The 24,008-nt window shown below is 48.7% G+C and overlaps 1 protein-coding gene across 14 annotated transcripts in view; it reads left to right on the top strand.

The window, feature by feature from the left end:
- Positions 1 to 24,008, top strand: part of LOC140426973 (myotilin-like) — a 467,248-nt gene that overhangs the window by 374,155 nt on the left and 69,085 nt on the right. For 8 of the 14 annotated variants that reach the window (XM_072512314.1, XM_072512317.1, XM_072512312.1 and 5 more), the window contains one exon: positions 8,577 to 8,727. In XM_072512314.1, the coding sequence (XP_072368415.1) occupies positions 8,577 to 8,727 (151 nt within the window). Of the gene's footprint in view, positions 1 to 2,969; positions 3,088 to 7,695; positions 8,369 to 8,576; positions 8,728 to 24,008 lie in introns of all 14 variants that reach the window. The other 6 variants (XM_072512322.1, XM_072512323.1, XM_072512325.1 and 3 more) reach the window with 6 other exon arrangements.

Genomic DNA, 24,008 nt, shown 5'->3' with positions numbered 1-24,008 from the left:
CAGAGAGGGTGAGAACATTCCTGGAGTTAGATCCCAGTCTGATCCTGGGGCAGAGAGGGTGAGAACATTGCTGGTGTTTGATCCCAGTCTGATCCTGGAGCAGAAGGGTGGGAACGTTCCTGGATTTTTATCCCATTCTGATCCTGGTTCAGAGAGGGTGTGAACGTTCCTGGAGTTAGATCCCAGTCTGATCCCGGAGCAGAGAGGGTGGGAACATTCCTGGAGTTTTATCCCATTTTGATCCCGGAGCAGAGAGGGTGAGAATGTTCCTGGAGTTTTGTCCCAGTCTGATTCTGGAGCAGAGAGGGTGAGAAGATTCCTGGAGTTTGATCCCATTCTGATCCTGGATCAGAGAAGGTGAGAACATTCCTGGAGTTAGATCCCAGTCTGATCCTGGAGCAGAGAGGGTGAGAACATTCCTGGAGTTTTATCCCAGTCTGATCCTGGAGCAGAGAGATGAGAACATCCCTAGACTTTTATCCCAATCTTATCCTGGAGCAGAGAGGGTGAGAACGTTCCTGGAGTTTGATCCCAGTCTGATCCTGGAGCAGAGATGGCGAGAACGTTCCTGGAGTTAGATCCCATTTTGATCCTGGAGCAGAGAGGGTGAGAACGTTCCTGGAGTTTTATCCCAGTCTAAACATGGACCAGAGAGATTGAGTACATTCCTGGAGTTAGATCCCAGTCTGATCCTGGAGCAGAGAGGGTTAGAAGGTTCCTGGAGTTTGATCCCATTCTGATTCTGGAGTAGCAGGGTTTAGGACGTTCCTGGAGTTAGATCCCAGTCTGATCCTGGGGCAGAGAGCATGAGAACATTCCTGGAGTTTTATCCCAGTCTGATCCTGGAGCAGAGAGGGATAGAGCATTCCTGGAGTATTATCCCAGTCTGATCCTGGAGCAGAGAGGGTGAGAACGTTCCTGGAGATTCATCCCAGTCTGATCCTGGAGGAGAAAGGGTGGGAACGTCCTGGAGTTTTATCCCAGTCTGATCCTGGAGCAGAGAGGGTGAGAACATTCCTGGAGTTAGAGCCCAGTCTGATCCTGGAGCAGAGAGGGTGAGAACATTCCTGGAGTTTTATCCCAGTCTGATCCTGGAGCAGGGAGATGAGAACGCCCCTAGAGATTTATCCCAGCCTGATCCTGGAGCATAGAGGGTGAGAACGTTCCTAAAGTTTGATACCAGTTTGATCTGGAGCAGAAAGGGTGGGAACGTTCCTGGAGTTTTATCCCAGTCTGATCCTGGAGCAGAGAGGGTGAGAACATTCCTGGAGTTTTATCCCAGTCTGATCCTGGAGCAGGGAGGGTGAGAACATTCCTAGGGTTTTATCCCAATTTGATCCCAGAGCAAAGAGTGAGAGCACTGCTGGAATTGGCTGTCTTACAGTAACAGAGGCTTTCTCTCCTCCTGAATACTTTTGAAACTCTCCCAGTGAAGATGCTCGGGGTCAGTTTAACGCTTTATGTGCATAGAGCTCTAAAATGATATGAACAACTTTATTGGAAGTTGCTCAAATCATTTTAAATTTTGATGAAGTTTTAGTTCAGCTTTTATCGTCAGTACCAATATTGACATACTGCCCCCCTCCCAAATCTTGCCATCCTAGGAGACCACCAATTTCACCTCATGGTTGCCCTGGAATCTTGATGTTAAAGTTTGCTTGTTTGTCTGTAACTCCAATGCTGTGGAATCTACCACACAATGTAAATTAATCTCATTCTTGGCAAACCCTTTTATAATACTTTGCCATCAAGAAATAGTAAATCATTGCAACTTTCTACATTGTGCCAATGTGATTTTTATCAGAAAATACTATGGTTTCTTTCGGTAAAAGTAGCTCTGACCATCACTGTCTGCGAGATACTACTTCCCTAAAAATAAGAGTGAGGACGCAAATAAAAGTAAATATGGGTTGGAGTTTCCCCGTCCCATGTGGGTGGCTTGGAGGCAAAGGGACCAGGAAAATAGGGAGGGATCCACAGGTGGGAGAGACTGCCCCTGTAGCCTCAATGGTCCAACTGGAGGAGTTTGCAATCTGAGTGGCCTTCCATCTGTCCCCCTCTGATTTATCCATTTAATCTTACACTTCTGGGAGTGCTTCCTTGCTAATGTGCCCTCGAGTTCACCTACCTTTCTCAATAGCACCTACCCTCGCTGGGGGGCGGGGGGGGGGGGGGGGGGGGGGGGTGCAGCCAAGTTTCCAAAGCTACTGGCCTTATGATATGAAACCCGCCTGCTATTTCTAATAGAACATTGGGCATTGAGGTGGCCAGTTGGGTTCAATGCCCCCATTTGGGCCCCCAAATGCAAGGGTCCAGAAGTCTCTGGCAAAAAAATGTTTGCCCAACATGTCTGAACTGCTGTCTTAAATCTTTCGTCCATTGAAGCAGGAATAGGGATAACTTGGTGATGCTGCTAGCACGCCCTCAGTTATTAACAAAGTTCCCATTAAGGCAGCACGGTGGCACAGTGGTTAGCTCTGCTGCTTCACGGCGCCGAGGTCCCAGGTTCGATCCCAGCTCCGTGTGGAGTTTGCACATTCTCCCCGTGTTTGCGTGGGTTTCCTGGACCCCCACAACCCAAAGATGTGCAGGGTAGGTGGACTGGCCACGCTAAATTGCCCCTTAATTGAAAAAAATGAATTGGGTACTCTAAAAAAAAAATGTTTAAATAGAAAAACTAAGTTCCCATTCGATCAGATTAAATGTGAAGAAGAAAAAAGAATGCTCCCTGAAAGTTTTTAATTCTTTCCTTCTTTCACTGATTTCCCACATCGTGGTCAATTTCATCTATTAGGAAGATATTCGAACCTTCCACGGGCAGTGCCACACAAAAAAATGCATTCTAATAAACAATAAATCATTTCATTCGAGTTCTCTACCACTGAAAGACCCCCAAAACTGCTTACTACATTAATGAAAAGGTATAATAAATGAACTCTGTGGTAATATGAAAGTGAATTATTTCACAGAAAAAAGATAAGACAACCCCCCTGGACATAAGTGAGCATAACTTGCAGCCATTATCATTCCACAATTTCTGTGAATGGAGCTGGGCGGTCTGAGAGTCTGATGCAGCTAAGTTTCAAGGTCTGTACCTTTTTTGTATTATAGTTCCGCAGCTCATTTTAATTCTGGTCAATGTGCAGGGTGAAGTGAGATTAATTCTCAATGAAGAGACGAGAGGAACAATCAGTCAAATGTTATTCCCCATACGTAAAGAGGGAACAATTCAGCCCCTTCTGTTTCAAGACCACAAACTACTGTTTTCATGTGATTTAAGCAGAAGCAAAAAGGCTTAATTGAAACAAATAACAGAAAACCTACGAAGGAGGGTTCTCAGGAGAAAAAAAAGAGTTAAAATTCAATGAGGACTAAAATGCCACTAATCACACCAAAATCCCACTCAGTACAGAAGCATTCTACCCCATTGCTTACTAAAATTCTATCTTCTGCATGAAAGAATACTACATTTAAAATTAGAACCACTTGTTCTTACCAGACCAATGAAACTCTGAACGATACTCAAAACAGCAGCAGCACCATTCTACTATTGATCTATACAATTGCTAAGGTCAAAGATGATGAATGAATGTCATTAAATAAAAACCATTATTTTATTTTCATAAAAAAATATTCTCATAATAAAGTTCCAGTGATACATAAATCATGAGGCACCTGTATAAAAAAGTTATTTTTAAAATGAAGAAATACCTGGCAAACATTGAAACATGGGTGTGCTGCAAAAAGCTGAGGTGGCTTAATGATTGGTACAAAATGCTTCTAAAGCTTAGGGTGGGATTCTCCGTCGGCTGACTCTGGAATCGGGAAACGAGATTGGGCGGAGAATCGATTCCAACGCCGAAATCCCAGCGTGTGCCAATTTCACGCAAAATCACCATTCTCCATTTCCTTGATAGAGGTGTTAATGCATTCCAGAACACATGTACAGTAAACGCCATTGGCATTCCATTAGCAGGCCTGACCCGGTAATCTCCAGGGCCTCTGTGATTATCCGCCTCTAATGGGCTGAATTCCCGATGACGATGTTCACTTGTGCTCTTAAAAATCATGAACAGGTGTCATGGCTGCTGAAGGAGAGAGAAGGGGGTACGGAAAGTGTCCAACATCACCATAGTTTTCTGACAGTTGTGCCGCTGGCCGGGGGAGGCTTCTGCCTGGGGGGAGTAGTGGGGGGGTGGTTCGGAGGTGGACTGTGTGGTCAGGGTGGGTGGGCACGCAATACCATTGCCATAGCCTGCGAGGCAGCCATACAGCTGCACAAGCCACTGACTGCCCACTGTGAACTTAGTGGTATGGCGTGTCCCCAGGCCACCCTAGGTGCCCTCTAGGCCCAACCAACCCATCAGCCATATGGGCATGCTTCAGCGCAACCAGTGCCATCTTGTTGGCTGGGATGAGTGTGCGTAGCGATCGTAATGTGTATATGCGGCTGTAACTTGTCAGCCTCCTGAGTGTCAATCATGAACCTGGTGGATCCCGCACCGTTTCTCATTGGAATCGATTGTGTTCCACGTGGCGCCGGTGCTAGCCCATTATCAGTCACTGAATCAGTCCAGGTGCGGCATCAGTTTTTCTGTCGTGGAAGTCCACGAATCCTGCCCCGGCGTCAACAGGAACGGAGAATCCTTCCCCATCTGTTGTTTCTCGGCGACTCACTATTCGCTGGCCCCAGGATTCTAACTTCCTGCCGTTGTCAATGGGATTTCCCAATGAAGCCATCCCACATCGCAGGGAAATCCACTGGCGGAGGTGCGCTTCTAGCGGGAAAAGTGAACCCCAACGGCAGGAGAATTCCGGCCATTATTTATGCAGAGCTGGTGATGTATTTATAGTCACAATCTACTATTCGCGAGAATCAAGAGCTTAATAATGATGCTGGCAATCCAACATCAGGAATTAATAGCTTTGATGTTAACAGCAGCTTTTCCCACTGCTTTTTTAAATGTTACAAATCATTAGGTGATATCACGCAATCACAATTTTAAAATCTATCATTAAATCCCTGTGAATAAATTGTTGCCCAGTCAGGGGAAGAGATATTTGCAAACTTCTTTTAAAGATATAGTCACATTTAAGAAATAACCCAATAGTCTACTGTGGCGTAGTGGTATTGTCACTGGGCTAGTAATCCAGAGATCCAGGACAATGATCTGGGGTTCGAAGTCCACCTGGGTTCGAATCCCACCACAGCAGGTGGTGGAATTTAAACTCAAGAAAATATCTGGAATTAAAAGTGTAATGATGACCATGAACTGTTGTCGATTGTCGCAAAATCCATCTGGTTCACTACTGTCCTTTAGGGAAGGAAATCTGCCATCCTTACCTGGTCTGGCCTACGTGTGACTCCAGACCCACAGAAATGTGGTTGATTCTTAAATGACCTTTGAGATGGCATTCAACTACTATAAAAACACAAAATAGGGATGAAACCGGACAGACCACCCGGCATCAACCCAGGCACTGGAAATAACCCTGCAAATATTCCGGCAATAGGCTTCTGCTCCAGAACTTGCCGCACCCCTAGCCAAGCTATTCCAGTACAGCTACAACACTGGCATTTACCCGGCAATGTGGAAAATTGCCCAGGTTTGTCCTGTCCACAAGAAACAGGACAAATCCAACCAAGCCAATTGCCGCCCTATAGGAGCAGTGAAGCAACTGTGCTAACCACTGTGCTACCGTGCTGCCCCCAGGATGTTGATTGTGGGGGGGTTCAGCGATGGTAATGGCATTGAATGTCAAGGGATGATGGTTAGATCCTCTCTTGTCGGATATTATCATTGCCTGGTATTTGTGTGGTGCGAATGTGACTTGCCACTTGTCAGCCCAAGCCTGGATATTGTCCAAGTCTTGCTGCACTTGGATATGAACTGCTTCATTATCTGAGGAGTCTCGAGTGGTGCTGAAGATTGTGCAGTCATCTGCAAACATCACCACTTCTGACCTTAGTTTGGAAGGGAGATAATTGATGACGTAGCTGAAGATGGTTGGGCCGAGGACACTACCTCGAGGAACACCTGCAGTGATGTCCTGGAGCTGAGATGATTGACCTCCAACCACCACAACCATCTTCCTTTGTGCCAGCTTCAGACAGGTTTAGGCAGATGGAGGAACTGATTCAGGCTCCAGGTTAAAATTGCCGTTTGCATTCTGATAGCATCAGCGAACCTGATCTGAATATTTAAAGGAGGACACTTCCTTCCCCACCTGTTTTTTAAAGCAGGGTTAATATGAAGACAGAGCCAGAAGGAAATGGAACCAGTAGATGTAAATTACATTTACATCAGTGGGTGTAAATAATAGTTAATTTAACTTGGCTCTGTCTGAAGTCAGTCAGGTGGGCCTGGTTAAATTTGGAGCCAATATATTCCTGTAATGCAAAAGCAGAGTTTTATTTGGATTGAAATTGAAGCTCTTTGCTATATAATATAGAAATCTATTAGCGGTCTAGTTCAGACATATTTTGCATGCTAGCAAATGTTTAGAAAATGGATGGCTGGTCGGCAAGGATAGTTAGCCAGCCTGAAAAGCTGCAGTGCGCCTGCCATTGGAACACACTCGGCCTTTCCAACTACCTCTATGGAGGGAGGCTGCAGTGGGCAACATATCAATGGCCTGTCCAGATGACCACCCATCAAGGAAAATACCATCAAAACAGGTTCGCTGAGATTTGAGCCCTTGGCCCGAGATCTCGTTCAGTGTTCCAGAGAGAACCCCCAGCCGTGCTCGAGACCTCCGGTAGGGGAAGAGGTGTCGAGCAGACCTCCCAGGAGGTGACATACCCTTCTGGCTGGAAGGCAGCTCTGTAAGGCAGCCAGAGATTGCTGCTGATGTGGGCAGTGCACTCCTCCTTATTGTGCCGTTTACGTGGCCGAGTTTAAAAATACATCTTCCTGGGAGCGGATATCCCTGAGCTGATGCTTGCCCTGGGCTGGAGTACAAAGTGTATGGTCCTTCTGAACCTGGCTGCCGCTATTGAGGAATTGCTGAAGAACATATCCCTCATGTCCAAAGATAGCACAGTCCTTGGCAGGACCATCCTGATTATCACGAGCTCCTAGGCTTCCTCACTAAAAGAAGCTGTCCTGCTTCTTCCTGAAAATTGTTAGTCCTTTATCTGATTTTATAAAGACTTCCAGCAATACAACAACATTGGAAGCTTTCAAATACTGCAAATACAGCTTGAAGGCTTTGTAGTGGCACTTTTTTAAGTTCTGGAAGTAATTCTGTCCCCTACACCATGGTTCCCAATGTGAGACCAAATCACACTAGGTATGCATTTGTCACGTTCTGATGATAGGATCTTGGAAAACCCAATAAGATCCCTTTCAACCCTGAGGGTCTGTCATTCAAAGTAAGGTAGTCATAGTCCCCGATGGCCATTTGCTGCTTTCCCCTTTTGAGGGGAAGAGCTGACTGGTGATGACTTAACCTGAGGATCTCCGCAGCTCAGGCAAGGGACAAGGTTGATGAAAATATTCCTCTGCTGTTAATGCTCCAGGACTGGAATTGCACCTTTAAGTTGGCTGTATTGCAAATATGAAAATTGGTTTCTTTATTGACAACCAGATCAAGGATAATATTTATTTTGCAAAATAAGTCCGCATTTATTTGTATTAGAATTGATACTTTAAAATCTTTCACTTTAAAAATTATTTTCCTTCTTCTGCCTAGTCAGTCAGCACAACAGAATATCGAACATCATTCTCCATCAAATTCGCAAGACATTCACCACAAAGGCAACAGGCAAAAGAGCATATCCTTTTTCAGGCATACTACCAAGTTCCTGTCCAGCCAATATCTCCTGATCTCAGTACACGGGTGACACAAGGCAACGAGTAACTGCTATGAGTGTGACCAACCTTTCTTCACAGTCAACCCGTCAATCAAGTTTCAACTATGAACGGCCAAGTGATTTCATTCAGTCAAAGACTAAGCGGCAACCAAAGTTCCAGTCTACGTTCTCTGGGGCCTCTACAACTTCATTAGTTCAGCATTCCTCTACCCTGCAAACAAAACCCTATTGTGTTGAGCAGTTACCTATCTCCTTCCAGCAATCACAGAGCCAAACCGGGCAGCAAACATCTGCACTATCAACTGTAAACTCTCCAATTTCTCCTGCATCTTCATCGTTTGGCTCAAATAGAGAGTCAACTCCAGCATCTCCACCACCATCTCTTACTCTCTGTTCTTCCATTAGTCCTCAATCTTCTTCTTGCACTTCCTCAAAGCATATGTTCTCCCCTTCTTTTACTCAGTCTCCTGCAGCCTTTCTCAGTTCTGTGCTCCCAACACAATGTATTTCAGTTCCAAAAAATGAAACGCAGCTGCCCACCAAAGAGATTATGTAAGTATGAAATTCCACCAACATGGTCCATCTGGCAAGGTGCAAATTTTCTGTTCAAAATGTTCATTCCAATCAAATGTTTCACTCTCGGTACATTTTTCTATTGCGCAGTCCACCTGAATGTGTGTAATGTTGTTCAAATGCTCAGTATTGATAAGACAATAAGAATCTGATTACCTTTAGTCACTGCCACTGAACTTTTCATTAGTTATAGATATCCCAGCCACTCTGGGAAGAAAATTGTCAAGTCACCAAAGCCAACCAGTGATGAACAAATCCAAGGCTCCAAAAATGCTGTCATTCAAGACTTAGAACGAAAACTGCGGCACAAAAGTGAGCTTCTGCACAATGGGCAGCAGGTACAAGATTAATTATTATTGAGGAGTACATTTTTTTCTAATGTGCTATTGGGATCATTTCTAAAATATTTTCATTGGAAGTGTAGGGTGAAAATATACATTGGCAACATAAGCAAGCCATTCATTCTTCTACTTCAGAGGCACTGAGATTAACATTTTAGGAGCAATTATATATCATCAGTTTTTGACCAATTGGATTTTCACAGTAACTTCATTTCAGTGTTAATGCCAGCCTACTTGTGACACTAATAAAGATTATTATTATTAATTAGGACCAGGAATCCACTTAATGATGCCACCTCAGAATTAGAAATCCATGCCATAATAGCATCAGCTCCTGTAAGTCTTAATTCTACAGTTTAAATTCCGATGGTGAATCATAGGCACACATGTAACTGCTTCATTAGTTACAAGATACAGCAGGCAGACTTCCAGTGGTGGCCAAGGAGTGAGTGGTCGCACATTTGGCAGCTCCCGCTCGAGGCGGTTTCTTGGTTCTTTTCCCCGGTTGCCGGGCGGATGTTTGGGAGGAAAAGGTTGCAGAGGTGGTGGGGGAAAACTATACTCCACTGTTGAGGTTGGTGGATGGATTTGTGGACCAGAAGTGGGTTCAGAAGAAAGGAGCTGCAAGAGCAAGAAACTCTTGGTGCGACACAGGGGAAGGTGGCGGAGGGTAAAGGATCGGCCTTATCAACCCAATGGTCAACGAAACAGCTAGTGGTCTTTCTGATCGAAAAGTTTAGCCAGCAGAGGAGGGGGGGCTCAGGAGGACCAGGCGAAGGTGGTAGCTCCACTGAAAGCGGGACTGACTGGGTAGAACTGAGGCTGGAGTCCCAGAGCCAGGTGATCCAGAAGGCGGAGGAGGCTGTGGGGCAGCACAAGGAGCAGCTTACCTCATTGGCGGCTGAAATTGGGATGTTGAGGGAGGCCCAGGCTCAAGGAGAAAGTGGAGGTTTTGGAGAATCGCTCCCAGAGCCAAAATTTGAGAACAGTTGGGATGCCAGAGGGCATCGAGGGAGCAGACGCTGACTCTTATGTAGCCAAAATTCTGGAGCAGCTAATGGGGGAGGGGGCTTTTGACCAGCCCCTGGAGGACAATAGGGCGCTTATTATACGGTGGGCCAGGCAGACGAGGAGCTATCTGGGAGGGCAATGAGCTCCAGGTATACCAGGACCTGGGTGCGGAACTGGCCAAGAGGAGAGCTGGATTCGAGTCAAGGCTATCCTCTTTAAGAAGGGGGTGAAGTTTGGGATGCTGTACCCAGCCCACCTCTGGGTGTCCCACGGCTGCGAGTATTATTTTGGAACACCGGAGGAGGAAATGGAATTCTTGAGGGACAATGAACTGGCAAGAGAGGGAGGACATTGAACTTTGGAGGAAACATTGGTTCGCTCTGCCTTATTCGGCTGAAGGAGTCACATGAACGTGAGAGGGATGAACGGGCCAGTCAAATGGTCGCGCGTGTTCGTGCACTTGAGGAGTTTAAAGACGGATGTGGCATTTCTACAGGAAATGCATTTGAAGATCGGGGACAGAGATGGATAGGCTGGTGGATGAGATTCTGCGGGTATGTACTCAGAGGCCCCGGAGGCTGGGTTGTTGAAGGAGCAGCAGAAACTCCAGATGGAGTTCGGGTTGGTGTCCACGGGGAAGGCAGTGGGCCAGATATGGAGGGCCAGGGAGGCAGCGTATCAATATGAGGAAAAGGCAAGCAGGGTGCTGGCTCACCAACGCAGGAAGCCGGAGGCAGTGAGGGAGATCGGAAAGGTGAAGAATGGGAGGGGAAGAGTGGACCCGGTGGGGGTGAATGGGGTTTTTGAGGAATTCTACAAGACATTATATGAATCAGAGCCCCCGGCCAGGAGAGAGGGAATGCGAAACTTTCAGGACGGGTTGGAGTTCCCGAAGGTGGAGGAGGACCTGGGTAGAGAGGCTGGAGGTGATGGAGGGTATGGGGTCGACGCAGCCAAGGAAGGCCCCGGGCCCAGATGGGTTTCCGATAGAATTTTATAAAAAGTTTTTTGGGATAACTGACAAACTATTATACAGACAGTAACCAATTATTGAACTCACCTGGAGCTATTTCTAATGCAACTGTCCTCTATTACGACTTACTGCCAACTGCCCAATCTTAGAGCCACATGGTGGATCTCTATCGCTACCTGCTGATCGGAGGCGGTACAGATAACTATATACATTAATATGGTAAGAAGTCTTACAACACCAGGTTAAAGTCCAACAGGTTTGTTTCAAACACTAGCTTTCGGAGCACTGCTCCTTCCTCAGGTGAAGGAGCAGTGCTCCGAAAGCTAGTGTTTGAAACAAACCTGTTGGACTTTAACCTGGTGTTGTAAGACTTCTTACTGTGCTCACCCCAGTCCAACGCCGGCATCTCCACATCATGGCTATATTAATATGTACATGCATATCCTCATAGAGGGGAACGGCAGGGAGTGTGGGGCAGTGGGATGTTATTTATCTGTTATAAGATTTCCTGTTTGTTCTCTTTTTGGTTTTGGTTGTGTTTAATTGATATATATATAAAAATGCCTTAATAAAAATATTTTTAATGAAACAAGAGACAGACAGCAGGCGAGATCGTTCGGTCCTGCCGATGGCGCACCCCCACCATGGGTTTCCTGGTGGCATGGGGTGGATTCTGTGGGAAATTCCATCAGCAATGGTAGGACCAGAAGATCCCACTGCCGGCCACAGAGGGCCGTCTCCCACCCCTGAGAAAGACGCCACGGGGAGGCCAGAGAATCTTGCCCAACATTTTTCAACAAGTTAATATACTTCTGCTTATTCTATGAACTGAAAGAAAATGTTCAATCTAATTTGCCAGATTTACAGTTCTGATTACTGTATTGCTCCTCTGCCTTTGAGCTATTGCTCTGCTGATAATGTATGCACCAGGGACTTCCGGGTGCGGCGATGACCAGCTGAGTCGCACGTTTCGGCAGCTCCCAGTGAAACGGACTTTTGGGCTCTTGATAGGAGCCCCAACGGCAATTTTGACGGCTAAAAACACTGTGCGGTAAACCAGAAGGGAATCCCCCCTGGATACGGATGGAAAAAGGAGGAGAAAGTGGCCGGATTGCAGTGGATCCTTTAGAACAGCGGCAAGGAAGGCAAGCAAAAACCAAGATGGCGTCGGAAGGTGGCAGTTTAACATGGGGCCCTGAACAACAAGAGTTCTTGAAATGCTGTGTGGAAGAGATCAAAAAGGAAATGAAGAAAGAGCTGTTGGCCCCGATACTACAGGCGATCGAAGGGCTAAAGGAGGAACAAAAGACCCAGGAGCGGGAGCTTCGGGTCGTGAAGGCAAAGGCAGCCGAGAATGAGGACGACATACAGGGCCTGGTGGTGAAGACGGAGATGCAGGAGGCACATCAGAAATGATGTGTGGAAAGGTTGGAGGCACTGGAAAACAACGCAAGGAGGAACAACCTGAGGATTCTTGGTCTTCCTGAAGGTGTGGAGGGAGCGGACGTCGGGGCATATGTGAGCACGATGCTGCACTCGTTAATGGGAGCGGAGGCCCCGGCGGGTCCGTTGGAGGTGGAGGGAGCATACCGAGTGATGGCGCGAGGACCGAGAGCAGGAGAAATTCCCAGAGCCATAGTGGTGAGATTCCTCCGTTTTAAGGATAGAGAAATGGTCCTTAGATGGGCGAAGAAAACTCGGAGCAGTAAATGGGAGAACGCGGTGATCCGCGTTTATCAAGACTGGAGTGCGGAGGTGGCGAGAAGGAGGGCGAGCTTTAATCGGGCCAAGGCGGTGCTTCATAAAAAGAAGATAAAATTTGGAATGCTGCAACCGGCAAGACTGTGGGTCACATATCGAGGGAGGCACCACTACTTTGAGACGGCGGATGAAGCGTGGACTTTTATTGTGGAAGAAAAACTGGAATGAGCGGGTTATTAAAAAGAACGTTTGAACAAAGTGGTGGGGCGAATGTGGGGGGCAAAGAGGGGGGTTAAAAAGGGGGGAAAGAGGAGTTTTATGTTCTAATCCTGCGATGTGGTAACTTTTCTCTCTCCCACAGGTGGTGATGGGGGGAGGAGGGGAGGTGGAGGAGATGGGGCGTTGGCCATTGGGGGCGGGGCCAAGGGAGAAGCGCAGGCTTGGTTCCCGCGCTATGATAATCATGGCGGGAATAGAGAAGCAGGAAGGAGGGGGCGTCGCACGGTGCGAGCCGAGGTCACGGGGGGAAGCCGAGGTCGGCCAGAGTTTGCTGACTTCTGGGAGCAACATGGGGGGAGTAATTACGCTAGCGGGGAATCTAGCGGGGGGGGTGGGAGGGGGGAATTACTGGGGTGCTGCTGCTGGGGAGAGGGGGGAGCTGGTATGGGAGAGGATGGGCGGAGGGGCACCGCCTGGGGGAGATATAGCTGCGTGGGAACCCGGTGAGGAGCTGGAAAAAGGTGATGGCTAATCAACAAGGGGGGGGGGGGGGTAGGAAGCCCCCCAACTCGGCTGATCACGTGGAACGTGAGAGGGTTGAACGGGCCGATAAAGAGGGCACGGGTACTCGCACACCTTAAGAAACTTAAGGCAGATGTGGTTATGTTACAGGAAACGCACCTGAAACTGATAGACCAGGTTAGGCTACGCAAAGGATGGGTGGGGCAGGTGTTCCATTCGGGGCTAGATGCAAAAAACAGGGGGGTGGCTATATTAGTGGGGAAGCGGGTAATGTTCGAGGCAAAGACTATAGTGGCGGATAACGGGGGCAGATACGTGATGGTGAGTGGCAAACTACAGGGGGAGACGGTGGTTTTGGTAAACGTATATGCCCCGAACTGGGATGATGCCAATTTTATGAGGCGGATGCTAGGACGTATTCCGGACCTAGAGATGGGAAAGCTGATAATGGGGGGAGATTTTAATACGGTGTTGGAACCAGGGCTGGATAGGTCGAAGTCCAGGACTGGAAGGAGGCCGGCAGCAGCCAAGGTACTTAAAGATTTTATGGAGCAGGTGGGAGGTGTAGACCCGTGGAGATTTAGCAGACCTAGGAGTAAGGAGTTCTCGTTTTTCTCCTATGTCCATAAAGTCTACTCGCGAATAGACTTTTTTGTGCTGGGTAGGGCATTGATCCCGAAGGTGAGGGGAACGGAGTATACGGCTATAGCCATTTCGGATCACGCTCCACACTGGGTGGACTTGGAGATAGGGGAGGAAACAGGAGGGCGCCCACCCTGGAGAATGGACATGGGACTAATGGCAGATGAGGGGGTGTGTCTAAGGGTGAGGGGGTGCATTGAAAAGTACTTGGAACTCAATGATAATGGGGAGGTCCAGGTGGGAGTGGTCTGGGAGGCGTTGAAGGCGGTGGTTAGAGGGGAGCTGATATCAATAAGGGCACATAAAGGGAAGCAGGAGAGTAAGGAACGGGAGCGGTTGCTGCAAGAACTTTTGAGGGTGGACAGACAATATGCGGAAGCACCGGAGGAGGGACTGTACAGGGAAAGGCAAAGGCTACATGTAGAATTTGACTTGCTGACTACGGGCACTGCAGAGGCACAATGGAGGAAGGCACAGGGTGTACAGTATGAATATGGGGAGAAGGCGAGCAGGTTGCTGGCACACCAGTTGAGGAAAAGGGGAGCAGCGAGGGAAATAGGGGGAGTGAGGGATGAGGAAGGAGAGATGGAGCGGGGAGCGGAGAGAGTGAATGGAGTGTTCAAGACATTTGATAAAAAATTATATGAAGCTCAACCGCCGGATGGGAGGGAGAGAATGATGGGCTTTTTGGATCGGCTGGAATTTCCCAAGGTGGAAGAGCAGGAAAGGGTGGGACTGGGAGCACAGATCGAGGTAGAAGAAGTGGTGAAAGGAATTAGGAGCATGCAGGCGGGAAAGGCCCCGGGACCGGATGGATTCCCAGTCGAATTCTATAGAAAATATGTGGACTTGCTAGCCCCGGTACTGACGAGGACCTTTAATGAGGCAAAGGAAAGGGGACAACTGCCCCCGACTATGTCTGAAGCAACGATATCGCTTCTCTTAAAGAAGGAAAAGGACCCGCTACAATGCGGGTCCTGTAGACCTATTTCCCTCCTAAATGTAGATGCCAAGATCCTGGCCAAGGTAATGGCAATGAGAATAGAGGAATGTGTCCCGGGGGTGGTCCACGAGGACCAAACTGGGTTTGTGAAGGGGAGACAGCTGAACATGAATATACGGAGGTTGTTAGGGGTAATGATGATGGCCCCACCAGAGGGAGAAACGGAGATAGTAGTGGCGATGGATGCCGAGAAAGCATTTGATAGAGTGGAGTGGGATTATTTGTGGGAGGTGTTGAGGAGATTTGGTTTTGGAGAGGGGTATGTTAGATGGGTGCAGCTGTTGTATAGGGCCCCAGTGGCGAGCGTGGTCACGAATGGACGGGGATCTGCATATTTTCGGCTCCATAGAGGGACAAGGCAGGGATGCCCTCTGTCCCCATTATTGTTTGCACTGGCGATTGAGCCCCTGGCGATAGCGTTGAGGGGTTCCAAGAAGTGGAGGGGAGTACTTAGGGGAGGAGAAGAACACTGGGTATCTTTGTATGCGGACGATTTGCTACTATACGTGGCGGACCCGGCGGAGTTGATGCCAGAAATAATGCGGATACTTGGGGAGTTTGGGGATTTTTCAGGGTATAAATTGAACATGGGGAAAAGTGAGTTGTTTGTGGTGCATCCAGGGGAGCAGAGTAGAGAAATAGAGGACCTACCGTTGAGGAAGGTAACAAGGGACTTTCGTTACCTGGTGATCCAGATAGCTAAGAATTGGGGCACATTGCATAGGTTAAAGTTAACGTGGTTGGTGGAACAGATGGAGGAGGATTTTAAGAGATGGGATATGGTATCCCTGTCACTGGCAGGGAGGGTGCAGGCGGTTAAGATGGTGGTCCTCCCGAGATTCCTCTTTGTGTTTCAGTGCCTCCCGGTGGTGATCACGAAGGCTTTTTTTAAAAGGATTGAAAAGAGCATCATGGGTTTTGTGTGGGCCGGGAAGACCCCGAGAGTGAGGAAGGGATTCTTACAGCGTAGCAGGGATAGGGGGGGGCTGGCACTACCGAGCCTAAGTGAGTATTATTGGGCCGCTAATATTTCAATGGTGAGTAAGTGGATGGGAGAGGAGGAGGGAGCGGCGTGGAAGAGATTAGAGAGGGCGTCCTGTAGGGGGACTAGCCTACAGGCTATGGTGACAGCCCCATTGCCATTCTCACCGAGGAACTACACCACAAGCCCGGTGGTGGTGGCTACACTGAAGATCTGGGGACAGTGGAGACGGCATAGGGGAAAGACTGGAGCCTTGGGGGGGTCCCCGATAAGAAACAATCATAGGTTTGCCCTGGGGGGAATGGATGGGGGATATGGAATGTGGCAAAGAGCAGGAATAACGCAACTGAAAGATCTGTTTGTGGATGGGAAGTTTGCGAGTCTGGGAGCGCTGACCGAGAAATATGGGTTGCCCCAAGGGAATGCATTCAGGTATATGCAACTGAGGGCTTTTGCGAGGCAACAGGTGAGGGAATTCCCGCAGCTCCCGACACAAGAGGTGCAGGACAGAGTGATCTCAAAGACATGGGTGGGGGATGGTAAGGTGCCAGATATATATAGGGAAATGAGGGACGAAGGGGAGACTATGGTAGATGAACTAAAAGGGAAATGGGAAGAAGAGCTGGGGGAGGAGATCGAGGAGGGGCTGTGGGCAGATGCCCTAAGCAGGGTAAACTCGTCGTCCTCGTGTGCCAGGCTAAGCCTGATTCAGTTTAAGGTATTACACAGGGCACATATGACTGGAGCACGGCTCAGTAAATTTTTCGGGGTGGAGGATAGGTGTGCGAGGTGCTCGAGAAGCCCAACGAATCTTACCCATATGTTTTGGTCATGCCCGGCACTACAGGGGTTTTGGATGGGGGTGACAAAAGTGCTTTCAAAAGTAGTAGGAGTCCGGGTCGAACCAAGCTGGGGGTTGGCTATATTTGGGGTTGCACAAGAGCCGGGAGTGCAGGAGGCGAGAGAGGCCGATGTTTTGGCCTTTGCGTCCCTAGTAGCCCGGCGCAGGATATTGCTAATGTGGAAAGAAGCCAAGCCCCCGGGGGTGGAGACCTGGATAAATGACATGGCGGGGTTTATAAAGCTAGAGCGGATTAAGTTCGTCCTAAGGGGGTCGGCTCAAGGGTTCACCAGGCGGTGGCAACCGTTCGTCGAATACCTCGCAGAAAGATAGACGGAATGGAAAAAAGAAGGCAGCAGCAGCAGCCCAGGATCGGGGGGGAGGGGGGGGGGGGGGGGGAGGGGGGGGGGGGGGGAGGAGGAACCAGAAGGACTCTCAGGGTTGTTAATATATACTGTATAGTATGTATAGGTCGTTGCTACAGATAATTATATATTGGACTGTTAAATTATAATTTTGGAGAGTGTTACTTGTGACAAGGCAGTTGCCAATTAGGGCTAGTTTTCATTTTTGTTATTTATTATTTATTCATTTTTTGTTTATAAAATAGGTCATTGTTATTTGTGTTGTTATAATATTGTGTAAAGGATGCACAATGTACTGTGTTGGTTGACCAAAAATTTTCAATAAAATATTTAATTAAAAAAAAGATAATGTATGCACCAATCCCACCTCCTGAATGTTGACCATTCATCAGTGACCAGAATTTAAAAGTTAGCTTGAAAATTCCTCAAAAAGACATTTAAGTTTATATCAGAATACTGCCATGGTGATTTAGACATCTGACACCAAACCTGAGGAGGGCTTCCAAATTGAATGTCCCATCCAGGCAATTGACTGGAAGATGTTTCTGAGGTTTTTTACTGTGAAAGGAGCATTTTAACATGACAAGCTAATTGATGTATGTAATACTTGCAGCTGTAATAACATTAATTCTCCTCATTGACATTGGAGTGCTCACTAACTCTCCCTTCAATGATATTATCAACATTAAACAACAGCTTCCCTGACAAATGAGTCAAAACAACTTAACAACTCTGTGTTTATAGCACCCAAAAAGAGGATTATGCACTGAGTGTAATGTTGTTTTCAAACTCAAGCTCCCATTAGCCCTGTGCCTTTATCATATGGCAGACCTTTGATGATTCCCATGCCAAATGGGCACAAGTAGTTTATATAGGTCACTGACTTCAGGACTTAATGGGTGGGATTCTTTGTCCCGCCGTACCCGCGCCCCCCCCTCCAGCAGCGGGATTCTCCGCCCTGGCACCCGGCCAATGGGGTTTCCCATTGTGGGCACACCCCATCGTCGGGAAATCCGCGGGCGTGAGTGCGCTGCAGGCGAAATGGAGGATCCCGCTGACGGAGAATCCAGCCCCATATATTTCAAGGGAGTCAGTGATTTGTCCCCGATTACTGATTTTTCAACTGATTTTGTAAAACATATCCTGTGTATGTTCACAATTAAAACAATTCCACACATAAATTTTATATTTTTCCTGGAATGCTGAAAATAGTACCAACGTGGACTGATTGATGAACGCAATTTGTTGTGCATTTTCATAAATTCTGTTACAATGCAAAACATTTTCTCCTGGGGATGAACTTCATTGCCTTTTTTGGGGTCGTGTGCCGGAAAAGGAAACTAATGTTTAGCTTTTTGCGCACATTTGATTTGCTTCCACTGAGTTTCTCGACCTTTTCAGGTCCTTTCCACAATAAATCTTTCAAGTATAATCTCAGTAACACATGCAGTAATGTAATTGGAGGAGAGAAAGTAAAGAACAAATCATTTATTTACTTGCTGATCCAGTGGTTGAAGAGTGAAAATGGAACATTGTTTTTAAAAGGATGAATAGAGGTTCCCTGTTGAATCATCTGCTTACAAGCATTTTGCATGGGCTTTATATTCATTCTTACAGCAATAACCTTTGGGCCCGAAATTTGCGTTTGCAATGATGGTGAAACACTCGGAAATCAGGCATCTGCACATGCTCAGTTATATGGGAAAATCCAGGTGTTACTTTCAGTGATTTCTTCCACAAGGTGTGCTATTGAAGTTCCCATAGGTGGGGTCACGTGCTTGCGTGATTAGAATGCTCTTAGTGCTTGGAATGCACTCTAGCTTCCAGACAGGGGCCTGTTTTCAGGGAGGAGCGTCTGGGTGGGGGGTGGGGGTCTGTGGAGGGGGGAGGGGGGGTCCCTTTAGGCTTTAGGCAGGGGGTCACTTTGAGATGTTCCTCTATTACAGGGGTCCCCCTATTAAAGGGAGTCCTGGTAGGGGGGTCCCCTATTACAGGGGTCCCTGCCGGTGGTCCCCCTTATACAGGGGTCCTGGGGGGAGGGAGGTGTGGGGGGTCTGGTAGAGGAGGCATGGGCAGGCAGTGCATTATTGTGGTGTGGGTGGCTCTTGGATGGGCAACCGTTTCTCCCTTGACCCACCACGAGCTCCACCACGCCAGGACCACGCTGGTAGAGACCACAAGTGGTCCAAGCCCTCATGATTCCTGGCTGCGGGGAGCGGAGAATCACGGAAGACCGGAGCATAGGGCACCAGGCCTGCTGAAGAGATGCAAATGGCTCATTAAGGCACATTTTCATTTATTTACATCCCGCCAGAGGCGTATCGTCGACCCGGTTCACACCACCAGCCGGCTGGAGCGTCACAGGCGTCAATTCCAATTTTCTTTTTTTTAAATATTTTTATTCGAGGCATTTTCATATACACAAAGAAAATCAGAAGAATTACCAAACACTCAATAAACAACCAACACCAACACACCCCACTCCCCTGATGCCACCCCCTTCTCATCCCACCTTCCACATTTTAATCCCCTTATTCCGCCCCCCCCCCCCCCCCCCCCACGCCCCCTTGCTGACCTCCCAAACCTCCTTTAAGAAATCAAAAAATTGCTTCCACCTGCTGGCGGCCCCATCCGCCAATCCCTTCAAGATTAACTTAACCGTCTCCAAGCTCAGGAATTCTGCCAGGTCGCTCACCCACACCACCGCTTTCAGCAGCTCTGAGTACTGCCACACGGCCAAAATCCGCCTCCGGGCTATCAGGGAGGCAAAGGCCAAAACATCGGCCTCTCTAATCCCCTGGACTCCGGGGTCTTCCGACATCCTGAATATCGCCACCGCTAGACTCATAGAATAGAATCATAGTATTTACAATGCAGAAGGAGGCCATTTGGCCCATTGAGTCTGCACCGGCCCTTGTCAAGAGCACCCTACCCAAGCCCACACCTCCACCCTATCCCCATAACCTAGCAACCCCACCCAACACTAAGGGCAATTTTGGACACTAAAGGCAATTTATCATGGCCAATCCACCTAACCTGCACATCTTTGAACTGTGGGAGGAAACCGGAGCACCCGGAGGAAACTCACGCACACACGGGGAGAACGTGCAGACTCCACACAGACAGTGACCCAAGAAAGGACCCTGGAACTGTGAAGCAATTGTGCTAACCACTGTGCTACCGTGCTGCACACGGGGCCACCGCCACACCCAGCACCTTGGACATCACGTCTGAGAACCCCTGCCAGAACTCCATCAATCTTGGGCACGGCCAGAACATGTGGATGTGATTCGCAGCCCCCCCTGCCCCTGTGCACGCCTATCCTCTACCCCCTCAAAGAACCTACTCAACCTCGCCACCATCATGTGCGCCCTATGTACCACTTTGAACTGAATGAGGCTTAGACTTGCACACAACGAGGACATGTTCACCCTCGGCAGGGCCTCTGCCCACATCTCCGCCCCCACCTCTCATCCCAGCTCCTCCTCCCACTTACGCGTAATGTCCCCAGCAGGGCTCCCTCCCATTCCATCAACTCCTTATGGGGGAGGCAGTGGCTTAGTGGTATTGTCACTGGACTAGTAAACCAGAAAACCAGGGTAATGCTTTGGGGATCCGGGTTCGAATCCCACCACTGCACATGGTGAAATTTGAATTCAATAAAAATCTGGAATTAAAAGTCTAATGATGACCATGAAACCATTGCCGATTGTTGTAAAAACACATCTGGTTCACTAATGTCCTTCAATGAAATGAAATGAAAATCGCTTATTGTCACAAGTAGGCTTCAAATGAAGTTACTGTGAAAAGCCCCTAGTCGCCGCATTCCGGCGCCTGTTCGGGGAGGCTGGTACGGGAATTGAACCCGCGATGCTGGCCTGCCTTGGACTGCTTTCAAAGCCAGCAGGGAAGGAAATCTGCCGTCTTTACCTGGTCTGGTCTACATGTGACTCCAGACCCACAGTAATGTGGTTGACGCTTAACTGTCCCCTCAAGGGCAATTAGAGATGGGCAATAAATGCTGGTACAGCCTGCATCATCCACGTCCCATGAACGAATAAAATCTGACACCTTCCTCTCCCCTATTTCGTCCCACAACAGCAACCCCAGGGGTGGCAGCCCAGGAAAGGACGGTACCTCTCTCCTTACAAAATCCCAAACCTGCAGGTACCAAAAGCCATTCCCACTGGGCAGCTCATACTCTTCCTCCACGTCCTCCAACTTCACAAATTTGCCCCCTAGAAACAGATCGGCAAAGCACTCAAACCCTGCCTGCCGCCACGCCCGAAACGTCTGACGCTTCCAACTACCCTCGTCCACCCTCAAAGTCCCGTCCACCAGCCTTGACCTCTCTGCCCGCTCCATTTTCACCCTATGTGTCCGAATTGATATGAACTCCCTCCTAAACACCGCCTTGAGTGCCTCACAGTCTGGCAGCCGTGACCTCCCCCATATCATTTAGCTCCACGTAGCCCCGAACGGTGGCCTGTACCTGCTCGCACACCTCCTCATCCGCCAACAACCCCACATCTAACCTCCACTGCAGGTGCTAGCAACCACCCCAGCCACCCTCCTCCCGGGACACGAGCAAATCCATCCAGTGCGGCACGTGGTCGGAAACCACGATCACCGAATACTCCGGGTCAGCCACCCCCGCCAGCAATGTCTTGTCCAACACAAAAGAAATCAATCCAGAGAAATGTATGAAAACGCCTTCGCCCTCGGCCCCCCAAACTTCCACGTACCAACCCCCCCCCTCAGCTCCTTTGCCACCGCCGACACACTCGATGACTTCGGACTCGACCGGTCCAAGCTCGGATTCACCATATTAAAACCCACCCCCCATGATCAGCCGATGCGAGTCCAAGTCAGGAATCTTACCGACCACCCGTTTTATAAAATGCACATCATTTTAACGTTTACCTAAACCACCGGTATTCCTGACAACTTTCCACTCACCATCACACACCTACGTCCCCAGATCAGCAACAATACTCCTCAGATGATTTAACTGGCCTAATCAGCCCCCTCACGTGTCATGTGACCACCCTGGTCAGGGGGCTCCCTGCCACCGCCCCCCCCTTCCCCGCCCCCCTCCCCATCAGCAATATCACTTTTTGACCCAGCCCTCGACCTGCGACACACGACTCACTAGGCCCGCCCTCGGATGTCCACCGTCATCAATCTCTTCTGAACTGCAGCACACCAACCACAGCCACGTGAGCAACCCTCCCTCCCTACCCACCCACAACAAAAAAAAAAATTCCCTCCCCCTTCCCCAAACCTCCTTCCTGGCAGCCCCCCCCACTCCACCCCCATTAACTAGTCTGCCTAGCTTGCATGGTTGCCCCCGCCCAAGGCCTTCAACCATCCTCCCTCCAAATCCCCTCCCCCCAACCAGCCCAACCATCTATTCCCCAAGAGTAAAAAAGGCACATTCACCATCATTGCACCCCCCCCCCCCCCACCCCCGTCAAATCACACCCTTGTAAAACCCACCACCACACACTTTAAAGAACACCCAAAAATAACTCCTTCAAAGTTCAATGTCCTCACACTCCTCCCAGTTCATTGTCCCTCATAAATTCCATCGCCTCCTCTGGCCTGTCGAAATACCACTCTCGCTTCTGGAATGTCACCCACAGGCGGGCCGTGTACAGTACCCCAAACATCATCCCCTTTTTAAAGAGGGCAACCTTAATCCAGTTAAATCCGGCCCTCCCTCTTCGCCAGCTCCTCATCTAAGTCCTGGTATACCCGCAGTTCATTCCCTTCCAAGGTACATTTCCTGGTCTGCCTTGCCCATCAAAGCATCTTCTCCTTGTCCAGAAAAGGGTGCAACTGCACCACCATTGCCCTTGGCGGCTCGCCTGCCTGCAACCTCCTCCTCAACACCCTGTGCACCTGTCCACCTCCAGGGACCGATCAAAGGCCCCCACCCCCCCATCAACAATACCGTGACCTTCGTACCTTTAAGGCCTTCAGGCATCCCGACAATCCTTAGATTTTGCCTTCTGGAGCGATTCTTCAAATCTTCCACTTCCTCCGTCTGCTTATTCTGGCTCTCCCGCATCACTCCCATCTCAGTCACCAAGAGGCCAAACCGCTCCTCTTGCTCCCCCACCACCTCCTCCACTTTCTGCATCGCCATGCCCCAGGACTCCAACCTCTGCTCCACGCGCTCAATCCCAGACCTCAGTGGTTCCACCATCTTAGCTAGGTCTTCCAGGGCCTCTTTCCTCTGTTGCCGAAACTTACCATTCAGGAATTCCACCAACTGCACCGTCGACCACTGAGCAGGCAGAGCACTTGCCTTTGGCGCACCACGAAAACTCTCCTGCTCCAATAGCACTTTCTTTCTCATGGCGCTCCTCGTCTGCCTTGAGCGGGAGCCACCAAATGGCGACCACTCACCCCATCACCACCACCGGAAGTGCCAATTCCGATTTTCACTCAACGCCCAATTCCCCAATCCATCGAGGAACACATTCCGGGTGTCCCGGGATGGAGAATCCTTTTATAGTTTTATGATATTTCGGCTTCTTTTCATATTCTACGATTTGTATGTCCCAATCTTTATTCTGCTGTCTGTAAAATAATTAATACAAAGTGAATGATTATCATTGCATTTAACTTTCTGGTGTGCTGTCTGTAAAAATTCTATTATCTGATTGGCTGCTTAGCCTGCTAGATGACATCTCTGTTGATGGTGTCTGGCGATCAGCTAGGCCTTACTGCCAATATCAAACTAACGTCAGGTAAGTGAAATCCATGCCATAGTGATCGCTACATCTTTGTGGGCAGTGTTCTATGAGATCAGCAGTGAGTGCTGTCACTTCACGCCACAAATATGTAAAAAAAAATGTAAAATATTTTTGTTGAAGTATTTGTAAAATTTTTATAACAATAACAAACAAAATAATAATAACATAAACAACATGGTAAAATAGACATTTCCCACCCAACCCCTTCTGTACATCCCTTAACCATATTGCACCTACCCGCCCCTCCCCTTCAGA

The sequence above is a fragment of the Scyliorhinus torazame genome, chromosome 7, assembly GCF_047496885.1.
Source record: "Scyliorhinus torazame isolate Kashiwa2021f chromosome 7, sScyTor2.1, whole genome shotgun sequence".
Taxonomy (NCBI): Eukaryota; Metazoa; Chordata; class Chondrichthyes; order Carcharhiniformes; family Scyliorhinidae; genus Scyliorhinus; species Scyliorhinus torazame.
The sequence above is the reverse complement of the archived record's forward strand: the minus strand, read 5'-3'. Positions and strand labels throughout refer to the sequence as shown.